At 29.7% G+C, this 22,542-nt stretch overlaps 1 protein-coding gene across 4 annotated transcripts in view; it reads left to right on the top strand.

The window, feature by feature from the left end:
- Nucleotides 1–21,432, top strand: part of LOC145182466 (uncharacterized) — a 29,360-nt gene extending 7,928 nt beyond the window's left edge. For 2 of the 4 annotated variants that reach the window (XM_090074803.1, XM_090074796.1), the window contains exons 11-28: nt 2,499–2,715; nt 2,894–3,039; nt 4,544–4,940; nt 5,313–5,564; nt 5,649–5,807; nt 7,330–7,449; nt 7,804–7,923; nt 8,937–9,053; nt 9,433–9,546; nt 10,003–10,030; nt 10,232–10,317; nt 10,563–10,682; nt 10,878–10,997; nt 11,138–11,236; nt 11,519–11,545; nt 16,924–16,950; nt 17,221–17,346; nt 20,789–21,432. In XM_090074803.1, the coding sequence (XP_089930929.1) occupies nt 2,499–2,715; nt 2,894–3,039; nt 4,544–4,940; nt 5,313–5,564; nt 5,649–5,807; nt 7,330–7,449; nt 7,804–7,923; nt 8,937–9,053; nt 9,433–9,546; nt 10,003–10,030; nt 10,232–10,317; nt 10,563–10,682; nt 10,878–10,997; nt 11,138–11,236; nt 11,519–11,545; nt 16,924–16,950; nt 17,221–17,346; nt 20,789–20,898 (2,385 nt within the window). In that variant the 3' untranslated portion in view covers nt 20,899–21,432. Of the gene's footprint in view, nt 1–2,498; nt 2,716–2,893; nt 3,040–4,543; nt 4,941–5,312; nt 5,565–5,648; nt 5,808–7,329; nt 7,450–7,803; nt 7,924–8,033; nt 8,231–8,936; nt 9,054–9,432; nt 9,547–10,002; nt 10,031–10,231; nt 10,318–10,562; nt 10,683–10,877; nt 10,998–11,137; nt 11,237–11,518; nt 11,546–16,923; nt 16,951–17,220; nt 17,347–20,788 lie in introns of those variants that run through there. The other 2 variants (XM_090074811.1, XM_090074807.1) reach the window with 1 other exon arrangement.
- The last annotated feature ends 1,110 nt before the right edge of the window (nt 21,433–22,542 follow it).

Here is a 22,542-nt window from a genome sequence, read left to right as displayed (position 1 = left end):
AACATTTATTATCCTCTTAACCAGTTTTGCTAGTAATCTGAAAAAAGCTGTAAAAATTTCGTTTTTGATTGAGGTCTAAGAACTGCCTTCAATACTCAAGGTTTTTCTTCACTTTCTGTTTTACATCTTTATCAGCCAGTTATGGCAGTACCAACTGTTCAGTCAAGTACCAGTTATGACTTTACATAATGGCAACCAAGCTTTCAGATGCAAGCTTGGTTGCAGACCCAAGCTTGGGATATTTATTCATGATGCGAAAAGCGTTTTAGAAAGCAGCACAATCATTTGAGGGTGAGTTTACAGCTAAGTATAACTTAAGAAACCTGGGCATATAGCAGACAAATGTGAAGAAGACTGCTGTCTTGATTATCTTTTTTGCTCCTAATTCTTAATCTTGGTAATCTTGTTCATTATTCTCAGGGTAAAAAGGTATAGAGCATCAGCCATTAACCTGAAGAATATGATTTTATCACCATCAAAATTTATTTAAATTGCATCTATTATTTGTTATTTGCTTTTTAACTTTATTGTGTCAACTTATGCAAATTTTATTATTTGTTAACAAGTTATATTGTACCTAGTTTCATGGCATTTTCCAGGTTGATTATCTTTAGTCATGTGGTCGTCCCGTCAGTTCCCATAAATTTAAAAAATATTTGGAAACAAAATCCAGAAACTTTTCCTCCTAAGTAGAAAACAAAAAGTTCACACAGTTTTCTGTAGTCACCCCTGGCAAATGTCTTTGTAATAAGGGCCCCTTTTCCAAACTTCAGAACCTCTTTGGAAATTTGATGCAGGGGATGATCTAGCCTGAAGCTGATTCCAATCAAACTTAACCAGATGTATCTCTTCTTCTTGACTGAACACCAGACGTTTTGGAGGTTGGTATATAGCTCTTTCCATGTGCCAATTGACTTCTCTCCAGATAAAGCATCCATAGAGTGGGAGATGTGTACCTCTAGCATATGTGCAATATTGAGATTGGAGCTAAGGGTAGCAATAGCTCTAGAGTATACTCCAGTATTGGATGTCCTCACACCAGCTTTACTGCAGATTACAGCTACTAATGAAGTTTTTGTGTGTATACCTACTCTTTATTGGGCAAAAGCTGAAGCAGTAAAGTCCACCAGATCTTCAGCATTTATGCTTATCATTATCTTAGATTTATTAGAATGACTGAATCTATAAGCAAAATCTTCATCATCTGTAGAATCTAAACTAAATTCAGATCCAGAATCAGGTTCAGATGAATGAAAAGAAACTTCATGTTCATTGGATTTTACTGAATTTTTTTTTTTTTCATTCCACCTCTTTTACCTCCTTTGTCTTCTTGAACCTTATTCTTCACAGACTTCTGGAATGCTTGGTCCAGCTCTTCCATAATATATATGTTTCCCTTTCTTTTCTGATCTAGATAGATCTGAATATCCTCTTCTTTGGCATTCTAAGAACAAAAATGATCCTGACATGCTTTCTGTTCAAATTTTGCTACAGAAATATCAATGGAGTGTGTTACTCTCAGAAAACTCATTCTGTATCTTAGAGAAGTTGCCAGCTCTGGAATTCTACTTCAATAATTTGAGATGATGCAGATTTGTGTTATCAAGCTTCAGTATCTTATCCCTGATACTGGATTCACTAATGATAAAGTCTTGAAACCCTGTTTTCTTCCAAACAACTATTACAACAAAGGCAACGCATCTCTGTACAAGATTCTCACAGAATCTCTGCAGATCAGATCCCTTTTTTTATGCTTCTAAGGGCAGGCTTCTAAAAGATTTTAGAAGCTGAATGTATCTTTGAATATTTCCAATGGTTGGCATCTGGTTTGGAAGCTCATTGGTTGGGTACTTCAGGAGAAATAGCTCATTGAATGGGCTCTTCAAGAGAAACATTGTTCTCCTCCTTGGATAAGTTGATACAGTTTTCTCTTCTCATTCTTCATTTGTTTTTGTTCTTTTCAGAATGAACTATGAAAGATACTATGTGATTTTGCATGACAAAAATCATATTAAAAAAGTTAAATTAAAAAAGTTTTGAATTACAACAAGCAGTTAAATTAAGATAATAGACAGTAAATACAAAGATTGTTCAATCAGTGATTAGGATTGTGTCCCTCCTTATATCAAGGTTCACTGAACAGTCTGTACCAGACCATCCCAATCAAATAATTGCCATCTAACCTAAATACATTAGCTTTTTAAATCTTCTAGGGGAAAAGAGCAGCAAAAGTCATCAAATTGTGGGTCGAAGAAATGTAAAAAACCTCAAATTTTATCAAAAATGAAAACATTAGGATTTTATATATTGCTAAAATTGTGGTCAGAAAATTTTTTTAGCATGAACTTAGTATACAAAACTAAATAAAGAGAATGTGTACACATTTTTTTTTTGGATGCCCTAATATACATCTTATAAGTATTTTAAAATAGATTTTGCAATGTATTTTGGTTTTTTCATAGTTTTCAGGAACTTTTAGTTTGCTTTTTTTTCATAAGGATAAAGTCAATTTTTATGATTGTCAATGTTTGCGTGGGTGGGAAGGTCGGTTTTGCACAAACAATATTGATGATTGCTTAGTTAACGATTGCAGAAGTAATTCTACTTGCATAGATGGCATTGCAAACTATAGCTGTTTGTGTCGGAGTGGTTTTGAAGGTCGCAATTGTGAGATAAATATTGATGACTGTAAATCAAATCCCTGCTTAAATGGAGGTAAATTGAAGACAAAATCTTTTTGTTATAGTTGTAAAATATTTTAAAACAAAAATTTTATCTATATATTATAAGATTTTTTTCATCCTCTTAATTACTTAAAGTAATATGAAATTTCAGTCATGTTTTTTTGACATTTGTAGAAATTTTTTTAACTTACAGGTTTCTTTTAATATAGGAAACTGTACTGATAAAATTAATTCATTTGAATGCAACTGTCCTGAAGGATTTACAGGAAGAACTTGCTCCAGTAATAACGACAACTGCATTGATAAACCATGTGGAGAAAATGGCAACTGCACTAATTATTTGAACAATTACAATGTAAGAATTACTTCAGTAATGCTATCTTTTTGATGGTTTTACACGTTAATATGATTTAAGGAGCAAAATTTACATTTTATTTCTTACACATTGATTTGATTTTAATTTAACTTTAAGTTAGTTCATAATAATTAACACCTTTGTCTAATTACCTTAATACCTTTGTATAATTTTTTAAATTTTTAATATAAAACAAGCAAGAAACTCTAAAGGACAAGTTAGTGTTACACTAATCATACTATTTATGGCCATTTTGGCCATTTTGGCCATTTTGTATAAATTTTTGTAAAAATTCAGTATGAATTTCTTTCCATCAATAATCTGATTTACGTTATTTATACTGATGAATGGTTATGAGGGTATGTTGTTCCCTAACTTCTAATTTTGAGGACTACTCTGTTGTCACACTTGCAATGGATCATCAAGTGATAGTAGAATAGTTCTCAAAAATAGTAGTTATAGATCAACAATTAACATCCTCTTAACCAGTTTTGCTAGTAATTTGAAAAAAACAGGGTAAAAATTTTATTTTTGATTGAGGTTTAAGAACTGTCCTCAAATGTTTTATATTGGTCTATGGACTGCCCTTGAATGTTTTATTTTGGTCTATACTGGCATAAATCAAATCATCATTAAAAAAATTGCAATAGTTTTATGCTGAAAATGCTACAATCAAGTCATAGTAATTCTTTTGAAGTACACATATACAGCTATTTCAGCTGCTGCTAGCAAGTAACATGGCCTTCAAAATTGGCATTTGTCAGATAAGATAGCTGGTTTGGTTTTTTTATTCGTGAATATATCCTGAAACCAGAGAATTTTTTGTTGCTTTGAGGGAAGAAAAATTGCTCTGTGTCAAGAAAAAATTGTGTAGCAATTTCAAATCACTAAGGTTATCTTAAGGTTATATAATATATAAGCTCTCATAATATATTAGGTTATATAATATATAAGATCTTATAATATATAAGGTTATATAATATGTAAGGTTATATAATCTGTAAGGTCTTATATAAGGTCTTACAATATGTAAGGTTATATAATATATAAGGTCTTATAATATATAAGGTTATATAATATATAAGGTCTTATAATATATAAGGTCTTACAATGTATAAGGTTATATATTATATAAGGTTGTATAATGTATAAGGTTATATAATGTATAAGGTCTTCTATAATCTATAAGAATCCTTAAATGTTAATAAATTCCTAAAAATCGTGAATCTGTTGTTAGTTTTATTTAAAAACTATGCCAGTTATAAACGCTATAAAACACCATAGCACTTTTTTTTTATTAGAAAAATTTTTTTTATTTCACGTGTAAAATGCTCCTAAAGGAAAAATTGTTTATTTTGAGAGCCTCTCAGTCGAGGTTATTTTTTTGAAGCTCCTAAGGAGCTCTTTTTGCTATTAGCAAAACCTTTTTTAAAAAATTTTAATTTAGAATGATTTTAATTTCAAAATGTTCACTTAAATGAATAGTTACATTTGTTTTTTTTAGTGCAGTTGTAAACCAGGTTTTAGTGGTAAAAATTGTGAAATTGATATTGATGATTGTGTATTGGCTACATGCAACAATGGAACTTGTGTTGATAAAATCAATTCTTACAAGTGCATATGTAAAGATGGTTTTGAAGGGGTTAGATGTAATATAAATATTGATGATTGTGCTGAACAACCATGCTTAAACAATGCAACTTGCATTGATGGTTTAAAAGATTACACATGCCTTTGTAAGCCGGGATGGTCCGGCAAAGTTTGCTCAGAAAACATAAATGACTGTGTTGTTACATGTGCTGAAGATTCAGCTGATGCTTGCACAAAATCTCCATGTAAAAATGGTCTTTGTAATGATCTCGTCAATAATTTCACATGCAGTTGTTTCCCTGGGTTCGAAGGTTTGTTGACTTTTTTTTTCCAGAATATCTGTTTCATTTCAGTTGCTTTACTTTTTTTTTTTTTTTCACTTTAACTAATGCTTAATGTGGATTATTTGTAACTTATTTGTTATAAATTTTCTTACTTAATTGTCATTATCATTACCAGGACTTTTCTTTTCACTAATGAACTTTTTCACTGACTGATTTTTCACTGAGTTGATTACTTCACTGAAAAACCTTATAATTGTTCATTATCGTTATTTCTTTAAATTAAATATTGCCAACTATTTATAATAAACATTCCCATGTGTTTGAAAGCTATTTGATATTATTCTACTGAAGAGTGAAATTCTACTCATGTTTATTGTGTTAAGCATCTTTAACATTTAGGTCAGTTTTGTGAATCAAAAATAAATTACTGCACATATAATAACTGTTTAAATGGTGCAACTTGTGTTAGCCAGTTAGAAGACTACATTTGTATTTGTCCTATTGGCTTTACTGGTAAAAATTGCAGTATCAACATTGATGAGTGCTCACCTAACCCTTGCTCAAATGTTGGATCTATAAAGTGTGTGGATGAAGTGGCTTCTTTTAGATGTGAATGTCATCGTGGATTTACTGGAACACTGTGCGACGAAAGTAAAACTGATTTTTTTTTTTAAAGTTTACAAACATCTCAAATTAGGTTTGTTTTTTCCAAAAAGTTACCATTTGCTTTTTAAGATATTGATGAATGCGACCCACGCAAAAATGTCAACATAATCGAAGGGCATGACATAACATCATGGGGATTTTGCGGACCGAATGGTGTGTGTGTGGACTTAATAAACGCATATATATGTAATTGTTCAGAGGGTTTCACTGGAAGTTATTGCCAAACAGGTATTTTTTATCTGTGTGTAAGTATTTATAGTGGTGGTATTGTAACATTACTATTATCATTAAAAAAGCTTATTAAACTGAAATGTTACCATCAAACTAAACCATAATTACTTAAAAAGTGTTGAAGCACATTTTCATGCTAATAGTTTGCTGACAACAGCTTTTGATATAAAGGAAATCTTGCTTTATTTTTGGCTGAACTCAAGACCATAAGATGCTGTATATAATTTTATATAAAGCATGTTTAAAAAAAATATTAATCTAAAAAAGCAGTTAATTGTTTTCTGTTAACACAGTAAAAAACAGTAAATGTGTTTTCTGCTAAAATGAATTTACAAAAATTCTACACTTTGCAACTTAGAAATGGGAATTTTCAGTTTTATGATGGAAATCTACCCCTTCAACAAGTATTTCTACAGTTGAAGAAATTCTCAGACATTTATTTGAATTTATTTACCTTATGAGTTCCTCTGGAAGAAATATTTGCAACAGAGTTCAGTAAATATATGGTGAATATAAAAAACAGTTATATTTAAGGAAAGTTACTAAAATTGCTGCACTGCCATAAGAAAATTGAAGACTGTACCCTATAACAAAATGCTACCAACTTTATAAGCTACTCTACAATTAGAAAACTGCCAATAAACATGCTTTTTGGGGGGTTTGTTTTGTAATAAAAGGCAATTACAAAACTATTATCTTTGTAATAACTTTTTCCTTCATTATTACATTAATCATTGTGATGTTCTTAATTGCAAAAAATTTAACATTTAAACACGAAGACAAAAATTGGAGCAGTGGTAAAATAAATAAACCAAATATTCATTATCCAGAAAATATTAAATAATGTGGTATTTAAAAAAAACATTAATATAAAAAAACAATTAAGAATTATGATCATTTTAAAATACTTTTTCCAATTCGAGTTTAAAGAAGAGTATTTTAAAATGTATTTTGAAAAATGATTTGCTTTATTTATTGTTTTTAAAAAGGTTTTTTGTAAAAAAAACCTTTTTTCAAAATTTAGAAACTTCTATTAAAAAAAATAATAGAAAAAAAGATAATTGGTTATGTTAAAATAGATTATGATTATGACTGACGTTATTAACAGTTTCTAAACACAAACGCCAAATTGATGATATATGTAAATAAGGTGATGATATAGTAAATATGAATTGAATAATTTTAGCTGATAGAAATCTAATAATTAATTGTTAATTTATTACTTAATAAATGTAAAATTATAACTACATTTAAATTTGAATGTAAGGTGTTAAGTATGTATAATCTAGTTACACCTAAGGTAGATTTAAAAGCAATGAGGAAACTCAATACTCTTTTTTTTAATTTTTTCCATTATAGACAAATATTTTATTATCTTATTATCTGATTAAATATGTTATATGACAAATGTTTTATAAATGTCTGAAAACTCACTTCAATTTTTTTAAAGATTGTTTTTGTTTTTTGTAAAATAGATTTCAATATAATTATTACAATTCTTCTTTTAATTTTACAAAAGATGTAGATGAATGTTTTCCTAACCCTTGCAAAAATGATGGATTATGTTTTCAACAAACATCAAAGCCAAGATTTTATTGCGTTTGTAAGCCAGGCTTTTCGGGGGCTCTCTGTGAGACTGGTGAGTAGTCAGTTTCATAATTTACTGTTTTTACATTATAATCTTGAGTTTAATTTTGCTATGTGTTCTACCAGTTATATTGGTTACTTTACAAAAGGTAGGATTGATTGAGAATTATTATCATTTCTAATCTTTGCAGTAATTAAATGTATGAAAATAATTTAATTTACCAATGAATTTTTTAAAGAATTGTATATTTTCACTTACATGCCATTAAGTCTGCATTTTATGTAGAGAATATAAATTTCATGTATACATAATTTTATATGTTAAAGATAATTATTATCTTCCTTATTAACTTACCTTTGTTTATTTATTCATTTGTTTATTGATTACATGACTTTTTCAATTTAGATATAAATGAATGTCTGCAAAATGTCTACTGCTGTGCAAATTCCTCTGATTGCATTGATCTTGTCAATGGCTACACGTGCAAATGCAAAAATGATATGAAAGGCATTGACTGTTGTTCAGGTATGAACAAAAAGTATATTAGAGATTTGTTTTTGGATTAACTGTGCTAAGAATTTTTTTTTGTGTGTTTGTTAAAAATTTCATTTATTGCCTTATTCTTTTCCCATCAGATAAGAGTGAAACAGTGCTTTTAGCTAACAAAAAGAGATTGAAAAGGAAAAGGGCAAGGGCAAGAGGAAGTGTTATCTGAGTTTGGGGAAACTTTTATTATTTTTTCATTATTTACATTTTTATTTTAAATTGCAAAAACCTTTACTGTGGTATAAATTTACACTCATCTGAATTTTGAACCTTTGAAAAAAATAAAGAATTTTTTAAACTTAATTTATCAAAATATTTTAGCAAGTCAAAAAGGAAAGATGGGGGGGGGGGGGTTAATGAATTATCTGGGTAAAGCTAAAGATAGTGATACAAAAAGTTTTTTTTTTATAAAGTTTTTTTGTAATACGAAGATCGAAGAAATTCGAACTGATAAAACTATTTCCTTGAGCTTACTTTTCTATAATTAATAGAAAAATGAAGAGGAATATTTCTATTTTATGAAAATTGGTAAACTAAAACCTAACCCTGATGCTTCCTGATACTTACTTTGAGATTCTTGATGAATATTGATAAACAGATTGATCCAAAGTTTATTTTTCCTAATTTTCACTTGATTTTGTTGTTTTAAATTAAGAAAAATGTTTGATACTTGTAGAATAGGAAAATAATCTTGAATAAATTTTTAATGGTTTTGTGTTTGATTTTAACATCTACAATTTCTACTTTTTAAAAAAATGATAGAATGGTATTAGTTTTAAAAAAAATTTAAGATTTTTGGGTTTTGTTGCTGAATTGAGTGCAATTCAAACAAATTCTTTTTAATGAATTCAAAAAAAAAAGACTTCTAACATCAAAGAATTTTTTTTTTTCTTTTTAATGTCTCTATAATTTTTTTTTTTTTTTTAATGTTACTTTTTTCAATTTTTGGTAAAATTTTCCGTTTTTTTTAATATTATATTTTTTCTTTCCAGAAACATCGTGGTGTGCCAATAACAATACATGCTCTAAAAATGGAGTGTGTAGAGAAGGTAATGGTACCTTCATTTGTGACTGCTTTCCTGGATTCACTGGCAAGAGATGTGAAGAAGGTGCTTTTTTTGTTGTTTATGTTTGAGTTACTTTATTATTGTTATTATTACTATTATTATTATTGTTGTTGTTGTTGTTGTTGTTGTTGTTGCTGTTGTTGTTGTAATTATTATTATTAATTATAAGTAGTCATTTCTTGATTGTGCAAAGAAAGTTAATCCTTTTAAACCACAATTAATGTTGATGCCATCAATGCTTTTCAAATGCTCATAATGTTTGTAAATAGATTTATAACTGTATTTATCAAATATTATTTACAAATGGTAAGTAATATTTGATAAAGACAGTTTGTTTACAAGGGTGTTTAATTGATTGTGTTGTATGATGTTTTGAAAATCAAATGTGTTTTTAAAAAAGTTTTTGTTTTCATTCATGTAGATATAAATGAATGTGACACAAACCAATGCTATGGGGGCTCAACTTGTTTGAATCTATATGGAAACTATACCTGCATTTGCCCTCCTGGAAAAACTGGTGTTGACTGTAGAACTGGTTAATATAATTATTATTATTATTATTTTTTACCAAATTAAACTTAATTAAGTTTTTGCTATTTGTAAAAATTTTAAAATGCAATTTTTAAGTATGAAGTATAATATAATGAAAATTTAATGAAGATATAATGAAAATATAATGGAATTTGTATGACAAAGTATAACAAAATGTTCAATTATAATTTTAATGTTAAATTTTTATTAAAAATAAGTATAAACGAAAGAAAAAGAAATTAAAATTAAAAATTATATTTCATATTTAAAACTGCAGTTTAAAAAATATTATATTCATAATTTACATTTTTAAGCATAAGCTGCATAAGTAGAACATTAACTTATGCTTAAAAAATTTATTTCGTTTAATACAAAAATTGATTCCTTTTTTCTGATATTTTTTTACAATATTTTCTATCACTGCAAAAAAAATGTTTAAGAAAAATTTTTTTACGTCTAGAAATTGATGATTGTTTCAATATCACTTGGTATGGTAGTTTTTTTTTTTTTTTACAAATTTAAAGGAAATAAAAGTTGTATTAAAGCTTTTCTTTTCTTTTGCTATTTTAATATTATTAATATTAATGTTATTTAATATTACTATTTATAATATTACTATTTATAATATTACTATTTATAATACTACTATTTATAATATTACTATTTATAATATTACTATTTTTATTTAGTCTAAATAATTTTAAATGTATTGATCAGTTGGAATCATTCAGATGCAGCTGTCCTTCAGAAGGCTTCACACAACCATTTTGCAATGGTATGGTATTGAATGTTTGTTTATATTTGTAAAATAAAAAGTAATGGTTGATTTAATCATTGTAACGAACAATCAGCAAAAAACTTATTTTTTATACCTATGTAATATTAAAGAAGCCCAATTAAAGTGAAGTTTAAAGAAGCCATTAAAAAGTGACGTTACCGTTAAAGTTTGTTTGTAATTTAATTTAATTAATAATTTGTAATTAACTTATTTTTTTATTAGTCTTTTTGTTAAATATACAGATATAGATGAATGTACACAGTCAATTCATAACTGCACAGATGATCGCAAATGTGTAAATACTGCTGGAGGATTTCGATGTGATTGTATTGATGGTTGGACTGGACCCACTTGTCAGACAAGTTAGTTGTTTAATTATTTGAAAAGGCGTTAAGAAGTTGATAAATAATTAAATATTGCTGTATTTTTTATCTTTTTGGGATATTTTGGTATCTTCTGGAATCATATGGAACTTTATTTCTACAACTATACCTGATTTTTTTTTTTTAAACGATAATAAGAATGATGTTTGCTACAAAAGCATTTATGCTTTTAAGGTGTTGATGATTGCATTTTGAACGAATGCGTTGAAAGTCATACCACCCGTTGTGTTGATTATCACAACTCTTATAAATGTGAATGCTTTGGACAGTGGCAAGGAACTTTCTGCAACGAAAGTAAGTTAAGTTTAAAAAGCATAAAAAGTATAAAAAGTACAATTTCTTTTTGTTTAAATAAAAGCCAAAAGAAATTTGACTACATAGATACTTTTTAATACATAAATTAGTATGTGTAAGAAAAGTTTTTTTTACATCAGGAAACATCTCATTGATGGATGGCTGTGGGTGTGTAAATGGCGTCTGTATATTAACAAAAGATAAGTTAAAAATTTGTCAGTGTGATGAAGGATTTAAAGGTATTTTGGGATTCTTGTTTATATATAACTGTATTTTATATATATGCATATGTGTATATATATATATATATATATATATATATATATATATATATATATATATATATATATATATATATATATATAATATGTAAAAAAACAAGATGGCTTCTGAGAGTAAGTTTAGGAGGTTTGCAACAACCTTCGATAAAAAAGAAAATGTTAATGTATTTTTTAATTAGAAATTCTTTTTACACTTTTTTTTTATAGTTTTCTATAACTTTTTTTTCATTTTTGACTTAGGTTCAAAGTGCACTTTACCCACATATTGTAAGTTTTTCCTGGAATTTTCGTTCGTATTTTACAGGGAAGATATTTTATTTTTTATGGTGTGCAATTTTCCTGAGAAATTGGTATCGAGAATACAGATTATGTGTAATACAAAATTTATTTGATGGAAATTTTATGGTGTGCTATTATCTATAAGCATTTTACTATGCACTATGTATAATCATTTTCCAAAAATTCACATTTTAACATTTCCAAAATGACAAATTGTGAAGTTTTGCCAAAGACTCATTGTAATCAAATTGTAATTCAATCAAAAAATGATTCAAACTTCTTTATTTGACCATAAATTGTCCATTTATTAAGACAATTTTATCCATTCACTTACTAGATATCATTTCATTTGTCTTTTGCATTTTTTTTTTTTTTGCATATTTCATGTAAATACAACAACTTAGTTTACTTTTATTTTCTACTGTTTTTTATTCAATTCTTTTACAACTTTTATACAGAAACAAAAAATTCTCGAGGGCGTAATTATGTACAAAAATAGCGTATGACTTGACTCATAACTTACATCAATTAACTTTAATGACAAGAATTTTATAAACGTAATAATAAAGTTTCATAACGATCAGCTATTATCACATCACCCCAAGAACTAAAGTTCTTAAGTAACATAGTCATTTAAATATGTCGGCTTTGTCCTTTCTCTGGTTGATCGTCTGATCGCTGGTAATAAACTTTCGACGATTTCTCTGCCACCAGCTTCCTCCTCATCGTCAACAACTGTTTCTTCGGTTTCTTCCTCTTGTGCAGCAAAAATGTCTAAATCTTCAAAATCACTTTCATCGCTGTCGATCTTTTCACTGATAATAGTTCCTCTTGAAGCGTTTGAAACATTTGAGGCAGGAGCTATTCTCACATCTCGCACATGTCTTGGTACACCATCAATTTCAATATTTTTGTTTGTGAGTATGTCAGTTACAGTACCAATTTTCCAAACTGAAGTGCACTTTGCATCAGCAGGGCGAACGTAAACTTTTTCTCCAATTCCATAAGTTTCCATAACTCGTTGTGATCTTTCCTGAGTTTCAGTGTTTTTCTCCTCTTGAATTGGTAGACGCCAGACGTACATATTTTTCTGAAAAGCAGGTGCAGATTTCTCATTTGTTCCCAACGTTGGTGTTGCATTGTACCAAAATACCGCTAGTAACGGACATATTTGTGCCCTCGCAGCTGTTCGTTTTACTGTGCGGTGGTTACGCTCCACTATCCCATTCCCTGAAGGTCTATATGCGCATCTATACTTCCTTTTTACACACCATTTTTCACATATGTTTGAAAATTCTTTGAATTTAAACACCGCTCCATTATCCATCAACAGTTCTTGCGGTGGGCCATGCTCCCTAAATACGGATTCCAATTGATTTACTACACTTTTGGTATCTTCGCACAGCAACTTTCTCCAAACTGCAAACCGACTTGGTCCACAGTCAATCATTGTTAAATATGGCAACTCTTTATAGTGAGTCACATCACAAGCAATTCTATACCATGTGTCTGGTACATCTAGCACTCCATTTTCCCATTTTACTGGTGCTGGATCAATTGAATTACATTGGCAACAATTGCGAACACATTCTTCAACGTCTTTTCTTAATACGTGCGGAAGTCTTCGTTGCACTGTAAACATTGTCCGATTAACGCCAAAATGATGCTTTGAGTGACAATTACGAATTTCCTCAGCAATACTTACCCCAGCTAGTTCTTTAGTATTTTTTTTTGAAAGTTCATTTATCCAAGTTTTTGGAACTCTTGTCAACACGTCAGCTTTGTTTTTGGAGGACGGAACCCATTTCAATGTGATGTTTATACTATATTCTTTTATTAAGTCTTGCAATAGAGAAAGTCTTCTTTTAATAAGCATTTCTGATAATCCATTTGATCGAACCCTATGACTTTCAGTCAGCATACTTTTTAACCATCCATGAACTGTTACTGAATCAGTGAATACTGACAAATTCTTTATATGCCACTTAGCAGCTAGGTTTATCCCACGCACCACAGTATCTAATTCAGCAATATTAATATGCATGACATCATTTATACTTCGAAGCCAGGCTGCATCCTCAATTATTACGCCATTGTATTCTATAGCAACCCCCATTGCCATGCTGCTTGCATCACACCACAATGTCGTTCCATTTTGAATTCCTTCAGCATTCCATTTTCCTCTCACAGAATCGCTAACTTCCAATCGGCGCAATATTTCAATCAACCATGACTGAGCTTGATCTCCGATTAGATCATCCCAAGCATCTCCTTGACTATGTCGTTTTATAAAACTGCAGGCAATTCTGAGTCAACCTCCAACAGGATAGTGACCTAACAAGTGTCCACATATCGAAAAAAGTTTCCGTCGTGTTACTTTTTCAGTTTTGATATCTTGTGACTTTGGAATGGTGTTTCCTCGTTTCCAACAAAGCTCCTTTTTTTCATTTCTAAATAGTTGCAAACCCAATACTCGTGCAGTATCACATTGCTCTGGCTCTTTGGTTACCAATCCATAACGCGCCAAATGATTTACGACCTTTTCAACTGATGTTTTTTCCAAATTAACAATTATATCGTCAATGTAGTGGTCAGTTGCTTCACTAATATCTGCATCTAGATTCAACACGCTGCCTAAGATTGAAGACATTATTTTTGGAGCAGAATTTAACCCAAAACCAAGACGTGTAAGATAGTATTTTTCTTCTTTGTAGATTACCCTCTGATGCTCCCACAAACTCGGATCGATGTGTACTTGCATATACGCGCATCTAAGATCGAGTGTTGCAAATTTGTCACCAAGAGTTCTCCATTTTCTAACTTTTTCATCACATGCATCACTTGTGGCATTATGCGAATTAACGTACTGATTCAATTCGCGAAAGTCCAGAACAGGTCGTACCTTTCCTTTATTTTCCTGCTCAACAGCCATTAACGGGACAATCCCTTCTGTACTTTTTTCTTCTTTGTTGCATGGTTTCAACCAGCCATTTTTCACCCATAAGTCCATCTCATTATTAAATTGAGGTATCAACTGGGGTTTTACCTTGTACTGCGCGACAGAATTTCTTAGTTGTGGTTGACCTTGTTTCCATTTATATTTAGCAGTCCACTTTGTACCATCAAAGTAAGCATCAAAATCCTTGTCATTTATACCAACAATTTGTTTCTCTGTATAAATTGAAACAAAACCAAATTCAATTTTTCCATTGTACAAGTGCACTCCTCCACAGCGATTAATGACATCCATACCAATAATAGCATCAATACCGTTGACAACACTTTTTAGAATCATTACTAATGCTTTGAGCTTTTTTCCTTCAATGATTAATGTTACTGTAGCTTCTCCCTCCGTTTTCACAACTTCTCCATTAACAGCCAACACCATTATATCATGTCTTCTAATACGAACACCAGCTTTCCGAGCCATGTTGTTTGAGATAATAGTTCGGGTACATCCAGTGTCGACCAGTGCTTTCCCAGCAAAGGTGTTCACCTGCACAGTGCATATTGGAAGCGCCGTTAGTTGTTTAGGGAAACAGCTGGCGCTGGCGATTCCCCATTTGAGTTTCCCTGATGCAACAAACAAAATCTTGCAATGTGTCCAGATTTTCCACACCTGAAACATTTTATCCCATCACTGACATTTTGTTTCTTCGAAAAACAGATTCGAGCAACATGTCCAGATTTGCCACAGTTGTAGCAGATAACATCAGTAGCGGATGGTTTCTTAACATTTTTGGACATAACATGGAACTCAGAGATAGTTGTTGAAACATACTCTTCTTTTGTTTTTTCCGTCATGAGTACTCTTGCATGGTTCAATGCATCCTGTAAACTGATCCCAAATATTTTCACTTGTGCTCGTAGCTGCTTCGAAATTTCACCCGGCAATCCAGTTATGAACGCTCTTAGCAATAATTCTTCGCTTTCAATATCGGCCAAATTCATAAGTTGACGCAAACTGGCCAAATACACATCGACAGATTCACCGTCATTCCATCTCCGATCTCTGAACTGCTCGTAAGCTTGGAAACCATCAACTGCAAATGCATCTAGTAGGGCTTTTTCAATGTTCTTAGCGGAAGTTTTTTGGTTCTCCCCAAGTTGCTCATATAATGCGAACGCACTGCCTTCAAGAAACAACGGAATGATCAATGAAAGATCGCCCAACTTTTGCAGCTCTCCCACCAGCTTGATCTTTTTCAACCACACTACAACATCTCCAGATCCATCAAATTTTCCAATCATTTTTGCCATGGATGCCATACTGCCGAAATAGCCTGTAAATACAACAACTTTGTTTACTTTTATTTTCTACTGTTTTTTATTCAATTCTTTTACAACTTTTATACAGAAACAAAAAATTCTCGAGGGCGTAATTATGTACAAAAATAGCGTACGACTTGACTAAGTTATTAGTCAAGTCATAAAATGTAAATACGACAACTACAAAAATAGCGTATGACTTGACTCATAACTTACATCAATTAACTTTAATGACAAGAATTTTATAAACGTAATAATAAAGTTTCATAACGATCAGCTATTATCACATTTCATTTGCATATTGTCTTTCGATTTATTGTGTCTAAAGCGGCTAAACTCTGTTGCATTTGATCTAAGCTAATCAGGCTTATGCAGTAGATTGTTCATCTTTTACCTGGTTTGTAACGCACTGCGTGAACCTCTTTTCTTTTTTTGTAACATTCTTTACTAAAAAATGTTAGACAACTTCCATTTGCAGTCTTTTTATTTATTTATTTGCAACCTTTGAGCATTTTTCTTGATGCTGATAACATGAGATTCTAATAAACAGATATGGTATTGTCCATTTTTACCAAATTAGGATTATAATAGGATGTAGTATAGCTTAGCTCAGGTAAACTATATAAAGATTTGTACCTAATGATGCTGTGCTTGGTAAATTAGCAACGGAAACCGAATTTGAGTTAACTGTTTGTCAGATTACAATAGCAAGATCAGCTGCATTACTTCTAAGAAGCTCTGCAGACACATCTAAACTTGAAAATAAAAGTCGATAAAAAAAAAAAGAAAAGATGTTTTTTCCATTTTATTTCTTTATAAATTAAATTTTATCTATAACTTTTGCGGTTAATACAACCTTTGCAAAAAATTATCTGTCATCGTCGTGCGTCTAAGTTGTAGTAGACCTATAACCATCTAAGAACCATGTTACCGACCAAATGGTTAAAGACCAATAATAACCTAGAGGTACTACCTATATTAACATACCAAATAGGAGACCTCTCGCAAATAAAATTGATACAAACCATTTGTTGCTTTTATGTTAAAAACGCTCTGCAGATAAAAACAACTCAATGAAATTCTTTACTTTGTTTTAGCTGCTCAAAAAGAAACTGTTACCCCGGGTAAAACGCTTATTTTCTAGTTTAAGAGCATTTATATTTGTAACAGCTTACTGTTATATCTATATCTTTACTGTTATATTGATTGTTTATCTTATGTTATCTTATGTTTATCTTATGTCGTGTTGTTTATCTTATTTGTCTTATGTTTATCTTATGTTATCTTATGTTTATCTTATGTCGTGTTGTTTACCTTATTTATCTTATGTTAACTTTATGTTTATCTTATGTTCTTTATAATTGTTTATGGATTGTTATCTTATTTTGCTTTAGTAAGTCCTGTCATAATTGGAAGTACTGCTGGTTCGATGTTTTTTATCGTTGCTACTTTTGCGTTGGTTGTTGTCTTGAAAAGGAAAAGAAATCGAAAACTTGCAGAAGGAATAAAAAACTATTCAAGTAAGTCACGTTGTTATGAAATTGAATTAAATCCTTAAGATGGTGTAAAAAACGTATATGTATCCTATTTTCTATTGTATATGTGATATGCATATCATTTGTACCGTATATGTATGCTGTTATGCAACAACGCGGTTAACCCACATCTGCATTATTTCAAGGTAATTCGCGTTGAAGTTGTTTATAGGAAGTAATGAACTGTATTTTTTGATATTTTAAAGCATTCACCATAGCAACAGTGACTTCATAAAGAATTTTCTGTTATATAAACTCCTAGCATTTTCCCACTAAAAGAAAGAAAAAAGAGAAAAAATAAACGCAACAGAAAACTGTTTGTTAAACCCCGTTCTTGTTAAATAGCAGAACGGCGCACAGTGGTCAATTTTTTATAAAAATGTGTCAAAATTAAAAAAAAAAATCATTTTTAAATTGATATTTTGAGTTAAAAATCATTTTCTACTTTAAAAACATTAGTTTATGTTTAAAATTCGTTGTTTTTTTAATAGAAGATTAAAATGCAAAGATACTTTATTTATTTATTTCCTTTCTTTCTCTCTTTCTTTTCTTTCTTTCTTTCTTTCTTTCTTTACTTCCTTTTTTTCTTTCTTTTTTTCTTTTTTTCTTAAAAATCCATTTCTACTAGATACAAAAACCTTGATGACAAAAATTTTTTTTTTCAATATGCAAAAAAGAAAGAAACAGCTGACAATAATTTTTTTTTTTGAAAGTGTGCTTATTTCAAAAACAGGAATTGTGGCTAAAAAGAATATTTTTTTAAATTTAGAACACTGATAAACACAAATACAAATCACAACATCAGAATTTTTATAAAATTTACAATATTTTTTATATAAAGTTTATAAACGAAAATATAAAAAATGTATATTCATGGTTATTCGTAACCATTGCATATAACATTTACAGAAAAATAATGTATTTTAAATTTTTAAAGTTTGATCTGCAATTTTTAACTTATAATAAATAATTTTTGCGTAGAAATTTTACCTTCAATTCAAAAAATATTTTAATGTTTTGAGAGCCTTTCACTGATTCAACTAGACGATAATTCGTCTGACTTTTTTTTCCCGTGAACTTTGGGAAGTCAGACGAGAAAACTTTGGTTATTTAAAAAAATGAATAATGGCGAAATGTAATTACGTTTCGCAGGTTTAAGGACGGGGGTAATAAACTTTTTAAAAATCAACTATTTTCAACCAATTATCAACCTTTTGGCCAAATTTAAATATACGTCGAATATATTTTGTAAACCCGTATTTTGTAATTTCAAATTAATGTTTTTTCTGATTGCAGATTTATAAAAATAATTATTTCATCTCTTTCTTTTCTTACTCGTTAGTAGTGGCCAAGTTCAGTCAGATAAAATTCAAGTTTAATTTATTAAATTCAAACATTTTGCTTTGCTTTTTGTCTTTTCGTTTGTCATATTGCTTCTGAATAGCACTGACAAATTAATTAACTAAATTTTGGCGCACCCTTTAATTACCCCCCCCCCCCCCCAAACTTTACGATATTTCATTAAGATCAAAGAAAAGCCGCAGGAACAGATTTGGTAGATGAAAAATTGCATTAGCGCAAAAACCAAAGTTTTCTCGTCTGACTTCCAAAAGTCCACGGGAAAAAAAAGTCAGACGAACTATCGTCTATAATTCAACCCGAATTTATGAACCGAGGTTTCTCTGACATTCAAAACTAAGCGTCTGCGTATCGTTTCATTTCTATATCGTTATCATTCCGATATGATACCGGAAAAAAAAAAATCATCGGAATGACAAGAGTTCCGGTATATACCGAGATTTAAACTAACTACAATAACAGTTAAAATATTTATAACGATATTACGTCGTAATCATGCCAATGACACTTTTTTTTTCCGATATATCGGTATGATAGCAATATGGAAATGAAACGATACGCAGACCCTTATTCAAAACAAGCTTGCCCCTTTTTTGCATGCTTGATTTTTTTTTCTTTTTTTTTTTTTTTTTTCTTTTTTTTTTTTGTGGGTTTACTGTCTTTCTCATTCGCATCGTAACGAATTCGCACGTCATGCGCAGCAAAAACTGCTTAACAGTAAAATCATAATTTGACGTAGAGTTTGGTCATTGAGGTTTTTGTAATTTTCTTCAAAAATTTAATTATGTTACATGAAAATACAGTCTTTATATACAGTGCTGATCACAGTGGTGAGCACACCAAACGTTTTCTTTATTAGAATTAGTATAATTTCTTTCTTTATTGGGGAATTAAGAGACAATAATATTAATTAATTTCCATTTATTAGCTATAAATCTTAAGGAAAAAAAAAAGGAAGTATAACTATCATTTTCGAAAAGTTTACAAAATTCAACCAAAAGTTGAGATCATAGAAATAGCATATCAAACAAAAAATAGTGCTGTTTAAAATTCGACATCAAAACATTAAAACTATTAGTAACATTTTGATGAGCAGCCTTTGATGTTTTCGCCCCCCCCCCCCCTGTTCAGTTACTATGAGAAAATTGAATGCACGTCACAAACAAAATGTTTACAACAACTTGTTCCAGTTCACACTTAAAAATTTTATTGAAAAACTTTAATTTTTAATTTTTCATTGAGCACACCCGTATAACGAAACTTGACAATTAAAGTTTTTGTCACATATTACGTCCGAAAAATAATGCAAGTTCCAGCTTATAAATTATCATGATACCATTAAAATTAAATACGTAGACGTATTTAATTTTAATGGTATTCACGTAACACACTATAAAATGCAATTAAAAGAAAATATTGTAGGGTGTGTTGCTTCTATGATCAACACTGTATAACGTAAACAAGAAATTATCATCTGATACTGTTTAAGTTCAAATTTGTATTTTTTCATAAAAATTTACCCAATTTTCAAAATCTTTTTAAATAATAGAATATGTTTTTGGTCTAAAATTTGTGTTGTTAATGGTTGCTAATAAAAGCATCACCGATTGGAGCCCTAATTTAACTGTTTCATTAGTAAATTTTTTAAATGAAATTCTGTGAGGACCAAAATAATCAGCTAAAACTATTTCACAGATTTGGGAAATAGTTAAGTTATAAATCATCTGACAACAATCAAAAATATTCTTAAAAACGAAAATTTAATAGCGAAGTTTAAATTTTTTTTTTTTTTTTTTTTTTTGGCTTTAATTGACCACTGTGTGCGGCGAACTAAATGACGGTTAACATTACATGCGTTAGATTGCAGTGTAATAGAAGTTTTGCACAAAATATTTTTGTACGTTGCATAGTAGCGGTCTACCTAACAAAGTGCACCCTAAACTCATTTTTAAAGAAAAATTTTGGTTAACACCATTGTTGCATAACACCATCCATATGTAAATTCAAAATTAAATGCTTTATAGTTTATTTCAGTCCCCGTCATTAAATGCTTTTTAATTTATTTCAGTCCCCTACCGTCGTCATTCAGAAGAGGTCAAAATAAAAAACGGTGATCTGATGTTCAGAAATCCATTATTTAGTGCAGACTTGGACAAAATGGTCTTTAATTCTGACTAATCCACGCATGCGTTTTAACGATGTGAATAGGTGCGACATGAATGCCGCAATATGCTCCTGATTGATGTTGGTGCACGTATTCACTTGTTTTTTGTAAAGAAAAGTTTCAGCACAGAAATGTTTTGACGGATCAACTGATGACATCTCGCAATTAATTTTCTTTTTAGGATTTTATCAGATTCAACTGTTGACAACCACGCGCAACTGGTATATTTCGGTAAACATCTTTGTTTACCACGATATACCAGTTACGCGTGGTTGTCAACACAACAGAGTCACGTTGTAATATAAATATTTTCGCATTGAACGACAAAATGATTATTTACAAAGAATTGATACCATTTTTTAAAACTTGTTCCTGGTAGTAATCATTATTTTGACAAAATTTTGATTTTGACAAAGTTTTTGAATTGGTTTTAGTAAGATAAATTTATTGTAATTAAAAGTTTTGATGAAACTTTTTTCTAACTTTATTTATAGTTCTGTACTGTATGTACTGTATTTGAACAAGGAAAAAACTTTTGGATTTTTTTATCTATTTGACTAATTCGTTAGCTGCCGAGTGTAAATTCTTTAGCTGCCGAGTGTAAATTCGTTAGCTGCCGAGTGTAAATTCGTTAGCTGCCGAGTGTAAATTCGTTAGCTGCCGAGTGTAAATTCGTTAGCTGCCGAGTGTAAATCCTATGTTTATTCTGTTACGAATACTTGGTTGCGCTTAAATACATTTTTCAGATTTTAATAGTTTGACCAAGCAGAGCTTCTAAATTTTTAGACAAGCGTCCACTACTTTAACTCTTGGTTTACAAAGGATCTTTATGTGTTAAGAACATTACTCGACATGAGTTCATCAAAGCGAAGTCGGTCTGGACAGGTTAAAGTTTTCTGAACGTCACTCCGAGATATTGTGATTGCTAAATGCAGTTAGACTTCATTACACAATTAGGTTGCAACATGCTGTTAGATTCCAAGAGTTATCAAATAAGATGAAGAAGATTTTCATTACAGGGTTAAAAAAAAAACAGCTTGTGGAAATGAGCAAGTTTTAATACTAATAATATATTAACTATATAATATTATCTTATATAAAATTATATTATTTAATAATATATTAATACTATTATTATTATTGTTATTATTATTATTATTATTATTATTATTATTATTATTATTATTATTATTATTATTATTATTATTATTGTTATTATTATTATTATTATTATTATTATTATTATTATTATTATTATTATTATTATTATTATTACTATTATTATTATTACTATTATTATTATTACTACTACTAATACTTGTGCAAATGGAAAAACAAAATCCAACGAATGACTTAACGATGAGTAAATACAGCAGTTGATTCAACTTTTTATATAAATAGACAACTTAAGTGTTGTTTTGTTTTTGTTTATTTTTGTATCATTGAAAAATGGTGAAAGATTTCACTGATTATCTCGTAAGGAATCAACAAGCACATTTAAAAAACCACTTACAACAGTTATAAAAATTGATAATAAAATAAAAGGTTTAAAAGGTGTGAAATATTGCATATAAATCAAACAAAATTTAAAAAGATATTTATACAAATTATTTATAGTAGTTGTAAAAATATTTTAAGTATAAAAGTCCTAAATAGTT

This window comes from Hydra viridissima, unplaced genomic scaffold (assembly GCF_058129835.1).
Source record: "Hydra viridissima isolate aposymbiotic clone 2 unplaced genomic scaffold, HvirCarnegie_v1 scaffold_1, whole genome shotgun sequence".
NCBI classification, from domain to species: Eukaryota; Metazoa; Cnidaria; class Hydrozoa; order Anthoathecata; family Hydridae; genus Hydra; species Hydra viridissima.
Note: the sequence above shows the minus strand (reverse complement) of the source record. Positions and strands in the feature narration are given on the sequence as shown.